General features: G+C 41.8%; 3 protein-coding genes across 5 annotated transcripts; all 3 read right to left on the bottom strand.

Moving 5' to 3' along the window:
* Positions 1-370: 370 nt before the first annotated feature.
* On the bottom strand, positions 371-13434 carry gpt (glutamic--pyruvic transaminase). 3 transcript variants are annotated; one of them, XM_079568919.1, is made up of 12 exons: positions 13320-13434; positions 10230-10413; positions 5860-5949; positions 5455-5566; positions 5225-5358; positions 4856-5099; positions 3759-3838; positions 3534-3670; positions 3093-3267; positions 2260-2415; positions 1139-1251; positions 371-1023 (listed from the first exon to the last, which is right to left on the bottom strand). In XM_079568919.1, the coding sequence occupies exons 1-12, from the start codon at positions 13403-13405 to the stop codon at positions 933-935; spliced, it is 1602 nt and encodes a 533-aa protein (XP_079425045.1). In that variant the 5' UTR covers positions 13406-13434; the 3' UTR covers positions 371-932. The 3 variants fall into 3 exon arrangements, with proteins under 3 accessions (XP_079425045.1, XP_079425046.1, XP_079425044.1); XM_079568920.1 differs by having other exon boundaries at positions 13202-13327; XM_079568918.1 differs by lacking the exon at positions 13320-13434 and having other exon boundaries at positions 10230-10778.
* On the bottom strand, positions 11502-13195 carry fuz (fuzzy planar cell polarity protein). The gene has a single exon (XM_079568921.1). It carries the CDS (start codon positions 12839-12841, stop codon positions 11567-11569), a length of 1275 nt encoding a protein of 424 aa, XP_079425047.1. The 5' UTR covers positions 12842-13195; the 3' UTR covers positions 11502-11566.
* Positions 13435-15247: 1813 nt separating the features above from the next.
* gng5 (guanine nucleotide binding protein (G protein), gamma 5) lies at positions 15248-16790 on the bottom strand. The gene is made up of 2 exons (XM_079569257.1): positions 16644-16790; positions 15248-15375 (listed from the first exon to the last, which is right to left on the bottom strand). The coding sequence occupies exons 1-2, from the start codon at positions 16719-16721 to the stop codon at positions 15250-15252; spliced, it is 204 nt and encodes a 67-aa protein (XP_079425383.1). The 5' UTR covers positions 16722-16790; the 3' UTR covers positions 15248-15249.
* Between the last annotated feature and the right edge of the window lie 38 nt (positions 16791-16828).

Genomic DNA, 16828 nt, shown 5'->3' with positions numbered 1-16828 from the left:
TGAAAGTTCACACTCGACTGTGATTGGTTAAATATGGCTAACCAACTGGAGGAGTGTGTGGGATAAAGTAGACTGTATTTTCCTGTGTTTGGGAATAGAGCTACATTAAACAGAAACACAGCAGCATCACTGAATCACATATTCAGAGCTCAATAAACTTGGAAACTAAAGGATCAGGAATAGAGTAAAAGCCACACTGCGGAACATTCTGTATCATGTGTGACTCAAGACTAACATTGAAACAACGATATGTCACCGGTACCAACATGCTCCTAATGATCAGCCAGACACAAAGCTACTCTGCAGTGGGTAAGCAACGTAGGTCGTTTAGCAGACGGTGTAACATGTTTGAACCTCAAGTTTGGTATCCAGCATCTCCATGGAGATGGTGATGTCCTGCTACCAGCAAAATTATGAATCTGGTCACTAAAGATGCATGTGCTCTGAGGCAGTTTAACCTACAAAAATACTTAAATTAATAAATATTGGTGAACATACTTACTAGGTGAATGTTATGCAGTGTGGCTTTATATCCCGTCTTATCAATGCAGGTTGAGATCAAATGAAGAGTCCTTCAAAACAGCTCATTGGTTACAAAATAAACTAGCTTAATTTCTGTATTTCTTCTTTCCTTTTTGAAAACTTCACATTGACATGGATACATATCTTTAAGTTACACATGCACCCTTCAGATCCTCAGGACAACATTCAGAGAAAATGCAGTTTTTAGTTTTCATAAGTCGTAGTTTCAATACTTCATTCTCAGTTTCTCCTGTCCGGAACAAAATGGTTTCAATGTAAGAGTCTATGTCCCGATGCTTTATCTGCATAGGCTGAAGTGTCAACGCCAAAGCCGATGGAAGGCACTTGAGTTTAGTGACACGTGGCTAAGGTCTGACTTTCTTGTGGTTGAATGTGGAGTGACAGTGGATTTAGGAGTACTGCTGCGTGAACCTCTGGTGAAACTCCTTCACTTTGTTGAGCAGAATCGTCAACTTGTCTATTGGCGGCAGAATGGTCATTCTGGACACAAGGAAAAAACTCATTTGGAGGAAATGTACAAACATATCAATAGCTATTTTTCTTAAAGCACAACAAACATTTATCTGGGCTGGGGGCTGGGACACACTGAACTCACCTGAAGTGATATGTGCCCTCTTTTTGTCCAAAGCCACTTCCTGGTACCAGGCAGATCCCAGTCTCCTCCAGCAACTTCATACAGTAAAACATGTCGGGTTGCTGGCCTTTCTCCTAAACACACACGAGCAGAGTCACGGCTCATTAGGCAATACTTTTATAACCGTCATCTAGAATAAATGCTTGTCATTCATTTGTAGATTGGAAACTGCTCCTCTATAAAAATGTCCAATACTCAATTTACTGTAGTGTTTGCACAATGTACAAATGTTTTTCTTCATATTTAATGGATTTTATTTTAAAACTTCCTGTTTGGGTGCTTCAGACCACCCATTGAGTCATTCAATTGCATATAGTAGTTTTAAAACTCATAGTATGCCAGTCCTTTTCACATGCGGAGCATTCCAACATGCTTCACTCCCTACAGTTGTAAAAAGAGGGTGATAAGCACCTAATCCACAAAAAAACAGATAGATTCTAGGTTGTAAAAACTTCTCCAGATTTCTCAAAAAGCCTGAAGGCCTCATGCAGCCTTGGTGCGTTATTGCTTTAACTGGTACTTTGTGACTTTGTGGGATTGATCAGAGGAGCCTGGGTCATCTACTTTGACCTTTATCTCATGGAGCCTTCACCTGCACCGTCCACCCCGGGACAGTCTCTCATAGGAAATCATTTGTTCCCTTTGTGGAGAAGGTCGGCCGTGGGCACTGGACTGAGCCTAGTTACTCCTACAGGGCTACTGCTACTTTATTAATTGATGCTGAGGGTAACTTCATATAAGATGTACCATAGAGTTCTCACAGTTTACAGAATATATTTTTTGTCAACATTGGAAGGAAATCAGTGTAAAATTGTATTACCAAGTTCAATGTCTAATCGAAAAACTGATTTGCATTAAGATCAATATGTAATCAAAAATACAAGCCACTTAAGACCAAACTTGACTGTCTTTGCCACTACAGAAAATAATAGAAATTGGTCAAGCTTGCAGGGAATGGATCCGTGGAACCATGAAAAAAAAAAAAAACTCCATAAAAAAAACATAGACACACAAAAACACTTAGTTAATTTAACTTTGATTCGTCAAAGCAAAGCGAAAAAGTAAATGATTGAGAGACGTACCAGGGCCTCTTTAATGGCCTTGTCCGGGATGGTTATGCAAGGAAACGAGTACATGGCTCCTTGAACTGGATTGCAGCGGATTCCTGGAACTGTATTCAGGATCTGCTCCGTCAGTTTGGCCTTCTCTGCTAAGGCACTTAATGTTGCTGTGCGCTCCTGTAAGAAGGGAAAACACAATGGTAGCTCAGTAATGGAAACTGTAGTGAAGGAGGTCATTTTCAAGGCCAATTGTTACAATGACAAACCTACATATTCTTTACAGTATGCCGGTTGCCTGCACTGTTAATAATAGAAGGAAAGTTTCCTCCCTTTCAACAAATTACTCAACAAACCTGCAGTGGTTCACCACACCTAATATGAACACAGGCTTTGTAGTATTTGAACTGGGACAAAATGCTAAGATACAGTATGTGAAATATTTGAAAGGTGATTGAGATACAGAGCTGCCAAATTGGTTTTCAAGACAGTGCATCAAACGATTCATGTTAAATTGTCGAAACTCCACTTAATATCAGATGTCTTTTCTTAGCGGCTCAGGACCTGCACAAAGAGTGGCTGTATACAACAGGAAACCCCGAGATTTCCCAGATTTGTTGTGATTATAATATGTGGCTGTATAAAATGCAAACATTTACACCATATTTAACCACTTCAAATTTCAGACCAACCAGTCACTCATCTGCAGTCTCCATCTGCTGAACATTTTGCTCATGTAATGTTGGCAAACACAACGAACAGACTGGATTGTAACTGTCATGATCGCGCGCAACAGTGGTACATTTGGTACAATAAAATAATCTAAACAAAACACAACATAAGCGCAGAAAACCCACCTTGATAAAGCAGTTGTAGGAGGGCTCTCCAGGCTGCGGGGGGTTGACCACGAGGTCCAGGAGCGCCTGTCCCGGGACCGGAGCGCACAGGCGGACAGAAACCAGTTTGGTCAGCTGGAACTTCACATCGTTGTCCATATTGATCACCTCCATGTAGCCTCCACGGAAACCACATCTGAGGAAAGAGGAGGACAACCGTGTCAAGAGGCGGCAATCATCTTGTAACAGTAAAAAATGTCGACCAGCCCCTTTACAGTTTCCTTTTCTACCAAATTTCTCCAAATGAAATGCTGCCAATTACGCTCCAAGCAAATTATAAGTACCACTTAGATTTATAAGCTATTTAAAACATATTGTGGTACTGTCGACACTGAACTCTTTACTCTCTTACACTTTCATTTACAAATCATCCCAATTCCTGCAGTAAAAGAAGAGACTTACTCGCCCATGTAACACTTGGAGGTGGAGTGGAAAGAGGCCAGTTCCACCGTTTCTGAATACTCTGGTCCCATCTCAAACAGCACCTTCTTAAACGAGTGAAACTTGCAGCCCTCGGCATAGACGTTATCCTGGTACACCTGAAACAAGTTAAGTAGAGTAGAGTTTAAAACCAAAAAATAAAATTAGAATAGAATAGAAGATAATAATAAAATGCAAGGACAATACCTCATCTGCCATCAGGAAGAGACGCTCCTTGGCGGCAAACCGGATGACATCCTCGATACACTCCCTGCTCTGAACCTGGCCTGAGAAGCAGGAGAAGTAGATTGTAGTCTGGTGCCATCTAGTGTTTTCTTTGAGTATATTGCATTGAAGTTTGCGATTTAAACAAATTCTGTATACAACAATAGAAACTCGCCAAGAGACAATACAGTGCTCCTCATATAATTAGAATATCATGAGAAAATGCATTCACTTCTAATATATGATAGACTCATTACATGCAAAGTGAGATATGTCAAGCCCTTGTTTGGTATGATTTTGATTATTATGGCTCAGCTTGTAAAAACCCCAAATTAAAAATCTCATAAAATTTGAATATTTTGAAAATGGACTGTAAGCCATAATCATCAAAATGATAACAAAGGCTTGACACATGTCACTTTGCATGTAATGAGTCTATATCATACATTAGTTTCACATTTTCTGTTGCATTACAGAAATAAATGAACTTTTTCATGATATGAAATTGAAAGACAAATGTGGAAGCTTATAAAATGGATATTGAGTGTTGAAAATTCATTAAAACTATGCTTATTTCAACCTATTTAGTAGCAAGGCATAGGTCGAAAGTAACAAGTAGTTGTGAAAATACTCAGCAAAGGTAAAACTAAATTACCATGAGAGAAGAGAAGTAACGCGAGGTGCAGATGTTGAGGAAAATCATCATCATAAAAAAAAAAAAAAACAGCATCGCTTACTTATAGCCGATGTCAAAAAGTGGATTTATTCAAGATCACCGGTTCCAAAAAAAAAAAAAAAAAAATGATCTGAAGAAGGCTATGCCCAAACGTAATCTTGGATTTGAAAAAAAAACTAAATTACCAGTCAATATTTTGTGAAGTTGCAAATGAAAACTGCAACTATCATCAATGGTTATTTGTGCAATGCCAATGTTTACCTGCACCTGTCAGACAATCCATTCCTTTCTCTGCTATTACAACTGTTACTGCAGCTGTTCCCATAGTCTTCCTCCAGTTCATATTTTCCTCTATGTGCATTGTTTCTGTCAGAGTATAGTTTGATGATGAAACAAGCCGTACCGGTGGGGTTTCCTGGGTTGATAATGCAGAGGGCTCGGGGGTGGCAGTGTTGCCGGGCCTCGTTCACGGCCCGCTGCAGCTCGTTGATGTCCATGCTCCAGCAGTTGTCCTCGTTCAGGAAGTAGTTGATCTGCACCGCGCCCAGCTCCGCGAGGGCGGCGGAGTACAGCGGGTACTGAGGTATGGAGATCATCACCCCAGTACGATCAATGCCCTGGCCACACACCAGCAGCTTCAGCATGGTCTGACGATGAGATACAGGCGTGTTAAAGGCAAACAGCATCATTACATATATGTTTAACTTTGTAGGTTGTGCAAAAACTCCGAAAAGAAAGTACGCTATGAGGTTGAATAATGAGCTGGCTGTACCGTAATGCCGTCGCTGGCTCCTGTGGTGAGGTAAATGTTCTCAGGGTCACAGGGCACCCCCCCGTCCCGCCGCTCGATGTAGTTTGCCACATCGTGACGTACTGTGTCGATTCCCTGACTGGGACTGTATGCGCCTACAGACAAAAGTACACAAATATATGATTTTCAATGTGACAGAAGATTTACTGCATCGAGTGAAGAGACCAGGGGTAGTCATTGATGAAACCAACCCAAGCTGGAGCCCCCACAGGACTGAAGGATAAGGCGAGCACGGTTTTTAGCGTCCTCTGGGAATGTGTTATCGATGTTGAGAAGTTCAGGGTAAGAGCAAAGAGCCAAGACCTAAACACAAAGTGAAACATGAGTCAATTTAAATGTTGAACAAAATATCTACATAGTCATTAGGTTTGCAAAGTAGATGGAACTTGCAGGATTTTTGATAGATACATTCTCAATTGTATTCTAACGGTAACACATCTTTGCAAGCTCTCACTTTTTGTAGGAGCCATTTTTTAGCCCAAGTCCATACAATACATTGTTTTACTACCTTGTTATTGCAAAGCACACCTGTTTGAAACATGTTCGACCCGTAACCTGTAGGGTTGTATTTTTAGATGTAAAGCATGGGGTCTGACCTGTCTGAAGAAGGTGATTGGCTGCTGGCCCATAGCGTGTGCGTCACCAATGTTAGCCTTGATGACCTCAGCGAAGGGCTTCTCTATGCCCTGCAGACACAGACAGGGCAGAATATACATAGTTAGACAGACTGGCATTAGCATGATCACCAGTTGCACCACTAGAAAGAGAACTATGGGTAAGATCAAATGCCTTTTAAAGGGGTAACACATTGAAACACACAACTTGATAAGCTAATAGTGAGGGACCAAGTGAAAATAAAACTCAAAGAAAACATGTCTTAAATTACACTTACAGTATAAAATTATCAAATTATTGGGTGGAGGGGACAAAAATAAATCACACTTCTTCCTATTTTTGGTTGAATTTGCAGCTGGTTAATATATATAACGTTTTTGTTTCTTGCATTACATATACTTGAGAGCTTCTAACCTCTATCACTGGTTTAATGTCAGTCAAGGTCAAAGCATGTGGTTGACGGAAGAGCTAAAAGCCCCCCCCCCTCCCCTCCCATTACGCCGAAAAGGACCAGAACAAAAAACATGCCGACTAAATGTTTGCACTTTTGGGGTTGCGGCCTCAGCAGCTGCCGAGCACACAGTGGGGCAGGACTTTGCACTGACCTCTTGCTCGGATGGACTGAACAAACTGGGTTATCTAAGCACAATTCGCCGTGCACTTGAGGCAGGGGGCAACTCAAATAAACAGCACTTTTATATGAGAGGATTTGGCTGTCTTCTACATTTTGGAGTGTGCCCCAACAAGACACTAATGGCAGATAAAAGACACATCAGCACATGACATGTTTTAGAGTCCAGATAATAGACGTATATTTGAGTAATAATTGATTAGTTGCACATCAATTTATCCATTTACTTGTTTCAGCCCTATTTCAAACCATGATATTTCTTTATCAGATTGTCCCACATTCGCTTCTGTTTTTACTTGTAATAAGAGCTCACACTAAAACTACAGTATGGTTAAGCGTGTGACACCTGTTGCCACTGGGACAGCTGTACCTACTGTACATGACAGAGAGAGAAATGGGATTTTACATGAAACAAGATCTCTCTACTGTCATAAAACTGTCAACAAGTACGATTCGGAGATCCTGCTAACAAGGAATTATAAAACAGCAAAATGATTACAAAAAAATATAGGATTTGTTTTTGTCTGTCAATAGCAACCACCTGAAAAATACATAGCTCTAAAAGTCACTGGTATTGACAGAATGAGTATCTGCCTAATGTGCAATCAGGACACACACGTTTACAAAGTGTCTGCAAACGTTACATTATGAAAACAATCTCATCTTGTTCTCACGTGTAACCTTGTGGTACAGAAACCTTCAAAGTTTTAACATTTTCGAACGACTTGCAGCTTTTGTTTTGACTGAAATAAGAGGATGCAGAGAACCGCAAGTAGTTTGTTTCCTCATTTTAAATAGATGTACTGTTACCCAAGCCAAATATATTGAGTTTCTGTCATTTAATCTCTGAGGACATGTTATTTAAGAAAGATTATCTCACAGTGGGGGGGGGAAACAGAAATGCTGCCAACATACATGCAAAGGAGCCGATGCCAAATAACTGCATGACTGGGCAGAAAGTTAGAACCTCACAACTGCACAGTGCCCTAATCAAAACAACATGTTTATTTATTTTTTGGATTCGAGAAGAAAGAGTGTCATCTGTTTTTCCATTGGTTACTGAAGCAGAGGCGTCCCCTGATTTTAGCCAATACGTTCATACAGAGAGAACAACGCCTCCAGGGTCAAAGAACAGCACTGGAAAAATACGATGTGCTCCGTCTCTCTCTCTGTCTATCTCTGACTGGCTTGTAAAAGTACAAAGAATGCAACTATTGTATTTGTGTGGCAGTGAGGAAGAAAACAGTTAACAAAACTTCACACAAGCGACACATGTTTTACAAAGCTGAGAATAGTTCAGCCCCATGACAAAACAAAAGAATATAGTTTTTCCAACAACATGCACACACATTTCCTTTTTTCTTTTTCTTTGGAACATGTGACTCTCACACGCCAAATGTCCTTAATCTGCTTTTATTGCCTTTGTCTAACAAGCCAAAACAAATAACTTCTCGTTTGTGGGACACGATCCAAGTTTGAGTGGTGAATCTGAGCCAGGCTTGTGCCCCGTGACCATAGCAACAGTTGAAGCTTTAGAAAGCATTTGAAAAGGTCCCCCCCTCGGCACTCCCCCCCTCCATCCCGGACGACTCATTACAACAAAGAAAGAACGTACTAACAAACAGGGCAACATCATGCTCTGTCGCTCTTGATTCCGGAGCTAAGTCCAGATTTAGGGCAAAAACTTTATCATTGTGGGATATTGGGATCGATGTACTGCAGGCACAAAAGCGAAGGATTCAAGTCTTAAATAACAGAGAAACTTGAGGCGCATTAAAAAGGGCACTGTCTGCCATGTTTGATTCACAGGGGAAGCAACAGCGACCCGCTTCTCAAAGTAATCCAACACCTGCTTAACCACAAACTACAATACTCCTGTTCAAAGCGAAAGTGACAAAGAAAAGGTGAGGTGTTAGTTAGCAAAGTGTAATGGAGATAAACAAAAAGGGAGAGAATTGTATTGTAGAATTACACTGTTCCCTCAACCATATAAAAAAAAGGTATGAATTATGGGTGGTGGGAATATAAGATATAATGGCTTCAACTGTTTCACAACAATATCAAGTTCAAGACTAGCAACAGCAACATAGGCAGGATTTTACACAGGCACTGGAAGTAAAAGGAACATGAGATGTAGGCTACTATGTATTTGCTTATTTGCAAATTAAGTGCAGAGGTTGCAAAACCAGTTTTCTCCTTGCAATAATGATGAACTCACTGCTTTGGGTTAGTGGCGAATTTGTGTCTCAATGCATTATAAGCTTTTATCTTATCAAGTTCAAAACAGTTAGAATATGGTCTCATTAAAGTGGGTTGTAAAGACAATCTGTGTCTTGGATACAGACGTGCCAATATCCTAACTGTACAGCCAAAACTGAGCAATCACGGCTGGGAAGTTTCTATAGCTATGACTTATCTCATGTACGACAATCCTACCTGCTTTGCCACAGAAGTCATGCAAACCTTCACCTTTTCAAACATGGACTATTTATTTTTGCCTTACGTGATTCTTAAAATGGTTCCTCACTGTCCTCTTTTGCTTGTTTCCCACAGTAAAGCACTAAGTCAGAGCTGGACAGTTTTCACGGCTCACTGCACTCCGTTCTCTCTCTCTCACAGCTGTTTGCCACATCACCAAACGACACAGGAAGATGGTGTTCGAGATATGACTTTCAAAATCATTATTAAAAACATTTGAAGTACACACACAGGTAGACATTATAGCTTTGAAATAATATTGTTTTACTCAAGAACACATATAGGAACATTCGATTTTTTGAGGTTGCATAATCGAGATAATTATTGATCAATCATTATCAAAGAAAGGGAACAGGGAAGTACGCATAACCACCTGCCGTGTATACTGACAGTCAAAGGGAGGTGGGATTGCAAACAGCTTGTGCAACTTGAGTGAGAAAGGAAACAAACTTGGGACAGTATGTTGAAATCTATGCCTGTAATGTGTCATTGGAAGCAGACAGTTCCAGGTTTTACTGACATGACACAAACAAGCCCCAATAACTGACTAGCATGTGTGGACTTTGACATGTCATCATGCTCTGTTAGTTTCATTGGCATCAAGCTCAGAATGAATCAGTGGATAATAACGCACACAAGACAAGATAAAGCTGCTGACCTGCAATTAAGGAGTAAAGTGAAAGCTATTTAAAGGGAGATGAAGCAACACAATTACTACTTTGTGAAAATCAGTGGGCGCAGAGAAGAGTGAGAAGTAACGTTCGAACATGTGAACGGATACTTAAATCGAAAAAAGTCATCAATTTTACTGCATTGTCCATGTTTTGTCTTACAGAATCTCCTTTGTAAGATTATATAATAAGATACTAGCATATTCCAAATCAAAAAGTCCCAATTAGATATTTACAAACACTATATGAGGCTATTCCTGTAATTCTAGGTTTATTCCTATAACTATCCATAGTTTGGAGTACTTTGGTTACAATGTTTTGATTTTTTGAAGTGAAGTAGGAAACAGTGATGATGCAAAATATAGATTATTGATAGTACTATAAAATAAATGTGTATTTTTTTTATTTAGAATCATCCTTCTTTACTAAATACTTTCTCTGCCAGTTAGATTGAACAGGGTGCATGATGCTGTATATTAGGGGCACACATTTATTGCCAATATGATACTTGATACATGAAATCTGATAGCGGCATACAGGGCACATAAGGACTTTGCGAAGCGGTACAGACCTCAGACAGCTCCTTCTCCAGCTCCACAGCGCGCTGCACGATGGGCCCCCTCACCGCGTACTCCACCATCTTCACCGTGGGGTTCATGGTGTCCAGGGTGAGCACCTTGGGTCGAGATATCCCATTCTCGGACATTTTCTTTTGGGGGAGGCCGCGACGAGATGCAGTTAGGCTGGACAGGGCTCTGCACAAAGCAATGGGGGGCACAGAGGGAGATGTCAGTGGTGGCGAGGGGGAGCCTGGACCCCCACAACTGGACCCCAAAACGTCGCGTTGTCCCCGGTGCAGAAGGCGCACATTTCTGGGTGAGAGCAAACGCATTTTCGGAGCAGGTGTGCTCTCCAAAAAGTTGTTAAAAAGTCGATATAAAGTGCTACAGCGACGGTGCGGCCTTGACTCTGTCGGCGAGTCGGCGAACGCGCGTCTGAAAATGCGCAACTCTCGGACTTTGGACTAAGAGGCAAAACAGACGTCGCCTTGTTGTCCGTCGCACGCCCACACCGACTGCTCCTTTCACTGTGGAAGTTGGGGACTAAGGTCTGAACACACATGGCACTGTCGGCACCCCTCCTCGTGGTGTGGCTTATTCCATCTCATCCCTCCCCTTCTCTGGTTGTCTAAGCGCGGCTAGCTCTCGGCCAGGACCGCTACTCCGGTTACCGTGGGGCAGCATAGGCGCTTAAGTGACCAGAGAAAATAACTTTCCCCGGTGCACAGGTTTGTATTAGAGTTTAGAATAGCTTCCTCGTGACTTTTTCTTTCTTTGTTTTACGTTGGATAGTGCACCTCTAGTCAGCACTAAACCACTGCCTTTTAAGAGGACAGATGACCCATTTAATGTTTGGGTCACTTATAGCTTCTTTCTCCTACACAGGTACCTCCTTCAGTGTCTTAGTCTGTAAATATAAGGAAAACTATGTTCATGTTATGCTGCTCTAATACATGAATGTACCTTATCGGACAAAACCAGTCAAAGCATGCAGCCAAGGTTAAATTAAAGGGTTACTGTGATATTAGCTCTGTGTATTTGAAATATAATACATCTACTATACTAGGCCTGTCATAATATAAAGAAAATCAAATAATACATAAGCAAAAGAAAAAATAGAACTTTATTAACATAGATTTGTATCTCTTTAAGGCTCATTCATACTTCAATATTCATCAGTTGTGTATGAGAGGTAGTATACTATTTCCATAAATTTGTAAATTCAAATGGCCAGTTGCCAGTGCTGCTGTTTTCAGTCTTTGAGCACATTACTCGGCAGCGGTGAGTGTTCAGTTATTTTTATGCATATAGAGTCTGTGAATTATTGATCGAAGCAGTAATGGGGAGCTCAAATTCCAGTATCCATTAATATATTTGTGAGGGTTTGTTTGGCCACAGAGTGCAGTGCAAATGTAGGAACTGAGAGTGGGAAGAGCAGGAAGAGCTGATGCTGTGTGGTCTGCAGGCCGTAACACTTGCACTCCTCAGTCACCAGGTAGCACTGTTGCGGCTGATGAGAGAAGCCCAAAACAAAGTCCTCTGAGCAGCTCTGGGCCTTCTCCTCTGTCAGGATGTCCTCCTGGTGGAAGTATCTTGTGGTGCTGAAGATAAAGAAGAGTTTCAGCAGCTCCCAGCAGCGGGCTCTAGAAGGCGGCGAAGGCTCAGGATGGTTGGGCAATGTTCTTACACAGGACACAGAGCGACGTGTCTCTTTGTTTATCAGCAGAAGTGACAGCACATCAGGCCTCAGGGACACAGACGGAGGTAAGCAGCGCTCCCCCACAGACAAACAGTCTCTGAGAGAGTCCACCAGAGGAGACCAGAACTGAGGCACCAGCCCAGTCTCTGCTCTGTGCAGAGAGGGCGTGGGGCCACAGAGCACACACACATCTGCCCCGGGGAGCAGCTGGAAACGCAACAGGCGATGGGCTACAGTGGGACTGCCCTGAGGCAGGAACACCGGGTAGTCGCAAGAAGTAGACTTTGACAGGGTTTGGATTAAGGCTGTGAGGAGCACAACTTCCTGAGGTGCAAGACGCCACCACTTTTCTGTGGCTGCAGCTATTCGTCCATGGATGAGTAGGCAACCAAACTCACTGTCAGCACCTCGGGCAAAGCCATCCACAGCCTCCTGGAGCAGGGCGGGGTTCGGGGGCAGCAGTGAGTCAGCACAGTGCGTCAGGGTACCCAAAATGCCCTCCTGTCGCTCCTCCAATAGCAGGTCAATAAGGCTGAAGCATGAGCGCAGGTCCCTCTTCAGCCGCTCCACGTTTCTCACACTAACCAGCTCATCCTGTCCCAGCACCAGCACCATACAGCCCCACACATTTTCCAGCAGTCGCTGAAGAGACAGTTCCTCTGTGCGACTGCTCTGAGTTTGATGACCTACACCTACAGCTATGAGTATCACACTGTCCTTAAACACTCTCCACACCACCTTGCCCCCACCTGCAGAGTCACAGCTACACAGTGTGGCCCCCTGACCCCCTCCAAACATGTGCACACCATTTAAGGAACCAATCACTGAGAATGGGAGCTGTTTAGAGCTGCCCCGAGTGAACAGAGGGACTCCACTGTTAGCAGTGAGGCAGAGGAGCTGTACTGGCCCATCTTGGAGCATCATCCGTGCAGCCGGTCTGGTCTAGAATAAACCGGCGCACTGCAATGCTCTTGCTAGAAAAGCCAGCCAGGTATTTGGGTAGGATGACGAGGTATTGTGACAGCACCCAAAATAGACGAGCGTCACTGCTAAGAACCGCTAATCGTCAGCACAATGTTGCTGATGCAATAGTCTACTAGTCTACACATGTAGCTTAGCTAACTGACCTAACATTGTCTCCAAAGTGAAGTATCTGGGATAATTAGAATATCCATCCGTACGACAATGATGGCCGGTCCCTTGTCGACGTGTTTAATGGTTCAGATATGGTTCAGATAAGCGCACCTGTCCGTATGTGCTAAAGAGGTTAACGTTAGCGGTTACCGTTTCCACAGCAACGCGGTCCCATGTTTCATTCTTCACCGAAAGCGCGTCCTCATGCCGCTAGGAAACAAGTTTTATGTAGGTGATACAATAAATGATAATCAGAATGATATCGGACCTGCGTTTAGCTTCGACCCTCCCGTTATCATTTCCTTTCTGTAAACGTCCCGCCTTGCATGTTGCTTTACATCCGCACGCTGGCATTGCTGCTGGTCATGCTGATGGCGTTAATCTCGCGATATTTAGAAAACCCGCTATCTCCTTTCGCGCACAAAGGATGTGTTTCGTTTCAAGCAGTAGAGGGCGACGTCCCTCATTTGGATGGACAATAATGTGCTATTGCATCATGCCATTTACCATTAATATATCACGGCATAAAGACGTTACAACCTTTGTATCTAAACAAAAACATTTGATTTGGGAAGACAAAACAAATGAAACGAATTACATAACATTGAGCACCAACACCAAGTGTTGACTTTTTTCCTTCCAGAAAACTGCCTCACCTTCACCTAAACATTAAAAATGCTTCATTACATAATGAAAGTTTTTATTTTCATGAAAGTTCTCATGCATGAACTAAAAAACATTATTTCAAATAGTTATAATTTAATCTACAACTATAATCTACAACTACTCCTACTTTCGGAATGAGCCAAACATTTTAGTAAACAATGCTTTTATTCATTATTAAATACAAAATTTAACAACAATGATGGCTGAATTGAACAATAGAAAAGGCACAACAATTTATCTGAAAAAACCACACTGTGCCATGAAAGATAAAACTGTCTTCTTTGTGTTTACTGCTGAATGCTGATGGTCCATTTCCAGTGTACTATGCAGTTGGGTCCCGTGGCAGTGTAATGGCTTGGCATGAGGAGCAGTCGTGGTCGATCCCTGTCACATCAAAACAAAGACCTGAAACACGAAAAACATACAATAAAAAAGCTGCAGCAATTAGTTTCCTACAGAGTCAGTGTGTCAGTGCAAGCGAGCAGGCTTTATAAGACAGACAATCTGGAATGGATTAGTAAATAGAGAAAAGATTTTATTTGTCCTACAGTGATGATATTGCAGTCTTGAATTGAATTATGTATAAAGACTATGATTAACAGTATAATAAAATTGAAAATACTGGACTGCAACGGACTGTACATGAACAGGAATAGCCACATAGTAAAGTGACAATAAGCCGAATGCCCATCTCGACTGCGCATGCGTGAGTCAATCAGGCTCCTAATTTCGGCTACTAACAAACCACTCCGCCATTGAAATGTGTGAGCGAGTTCAGGTAGTGGAGCGTGAAAACCGAAGTATATTGAGCCATAACCGTGAATTATAAGGCTTACGGGCATTGGTTTAAAGACTTCAAGTGTCATAAATGCCTTCAAGGGTCATAAATGTTTTTCTCATATACTTATTCCAACTATGTGAACAAGAACTGGTCGTCACATTTGAGGCATCTTCATATGAACGGTTGTTCAGTTCTTTCAGTTTCTGTCCATCTCCGTACGCAGACGAGGTTGTAAAAATAGACTTTATGCTATTATTGAAACAAGCTCCACGGCGACGACAAAAACGCTTTATATCATCAACTTTCCAGCGGTTAAAATGGTCCAAATCAGAGCTTTCTTTGTTGCTTCACGCTAACTATCAATATTGTTTGGTAGCCAAAGAAATTTCATTACCCATAATGCAACGTGCGACCCGAGATGGGCATTCGGCTTATTGGGGGTTTGTTTTTTATCAGTCACATGACAAAAACGCCATTATGGATGTTGTAATATAAACAAATGCCAAATGCGTGGTACCAACTGTCCTGCGTAAACATATCAGCTGCTGTGACAAAAGCTAGCACGGACCAATTATAATATCTAAGTTAGAAAGGATTTGTTGTTTTACGCAAATGTTTTCTGATCTTTGTTGAGTAACCAAAAAATCACAACAGCAAGGAGTTGTTTCACATCTAATTCCACTATACTGTAGTATATCTTCAGTGGTTAATTTCTAAGGTTGAATTGTGGAAAGTAACTTGCCTTGGGGTTTCATAAGAACGAGCAGACCTTCTGTGGCCTGAAGGGGTTGGTGCTGGATGAGACGCCTGTGAGCAGAGGGTCGTGCAAGGCGTTCTGCACACAGAACTGCTGGAGGTCCGCAGCGGCCTGGGACACCTGTAATACACATCAACAAAGTGTTATAGTCATAGGCCCCAAAAGTTTCTGTCGAGACTCCAGTAGCAGTTGTGGCGCTGGCACAGTAGGGCAGCGGTCAGCGCTCTTTCTTCACAGCAAGAAGGTCCCGGGTTCGATTCCCACCTGGAAGGGTCCTTTCTATGTGGAGTTGGTATGTTCTCCCTGTGTCTGTATGTTTCCTCCAGGTACATCGGTTTCCCCTACCTCTAAAACATGTACAATAGGCCAGAATGAATGATGTGTGCACGTGAATGAATAGAGGGATCATTGGCGATGTGTGCAGTTGCCAGGGGAAACTGAACACCACCGAAAGGAGTGAATGTAAAATTGTCTCATGTAAAGCGTTTTGTGACCATGTCTGTGAAAGGCACTATACAAATAAAGTTCTTCTTCTTCGTCAGTGGGTCAACGCATTTCAAGTAATACATTTGAGAATACAAAAGCCAGTAAACCTAATTTTGAGGTGGAGGATTTTATCCTTCTCAAGGCAGAGTATTTAGACTCTATTAAAGGGAAACTTTACAGATGCAAAGGGATAGTGAGGGACTAGAGAGGGTTTACAGGTAATACAAGCTCTCATCTAATCAGTTATTGAATCATAACAAGATATACTGTAATTATACAATTATTTTACACATGCCATCAAGTTATTTAATACTTATTATCTCACTACAATATACATAATTCTTCTAATTCCCTTTTAACATGTTTAGCACTGTTTATGTAAAAGCCCATCTAGGGCCAAGTGCTGCAAATCAGCTTCTGCTATAAACAATGATACAAACATCGGACTTATGCTACAGTTTAATTATGTTTTTGTATCTGTCCTTGTCAAATAAATACATAAATAATTGTAATTTGCATACTCAATTTGTCAATGAAATTTTAAAACAAAAATCCCATGGGAAAAAACAGTTAACAGCAAAATTGCCTTTAGCTTGGATATGTAGCAGCCCCAGATTGACGAGCCAACAGCTAAAGCTAACCCAAAACACGAGGATAAACTACTTTCACATCTTGTGCCACCTTTTCCCCTCAAAGTTAAAGTTTTCTTGAATTACTCCAGATTAGAAACACAGAAATAGCAAACACTTCACTCTACGATTACTTCAAAAGAAGAATACTTTCCGCTAAAGTTACGCCCAGATCAGTGAACAGCCATGGGAGTAGCCCCCTTGCTAACCATAGCGGATTTGTTGCACCCTTCCCGTTACAACAAAAGGAAAACACATGAAAATGGACATTACCTTCACTCTGTTTATGCTCGCCTCAAAACGCAGCTGCTGGACGACTTTTTTCATGGCAATAAGGTTAGAAGTCGACATGTTTGTTGTTTATTTCGGTCTAAAAAGTTCCAGTTGTGAAGTGGGTGGATGCCCAGACCAAAAAAAAAGCAGAAGGTGATGATAACATCCGGATTCCGGTTTTTCAC

This window comes from Gobius niger, assembly GCF_951799975.1.
Source record: "Gobius niger genome assembly, chromosome: 13".
Taxonomy (NCBI): domain Eukaryota; kingdom Metazoa; phylum Chordata; class Actinopteri; order Gobiiformes; family Gobiidae; genus Gobius; species Gobius niger.
The sequence above is the reverse complement of the archived record's forward strand: the minus strand, read 5'-3'. Positions and strand labels throughout refer to the sequence as shown.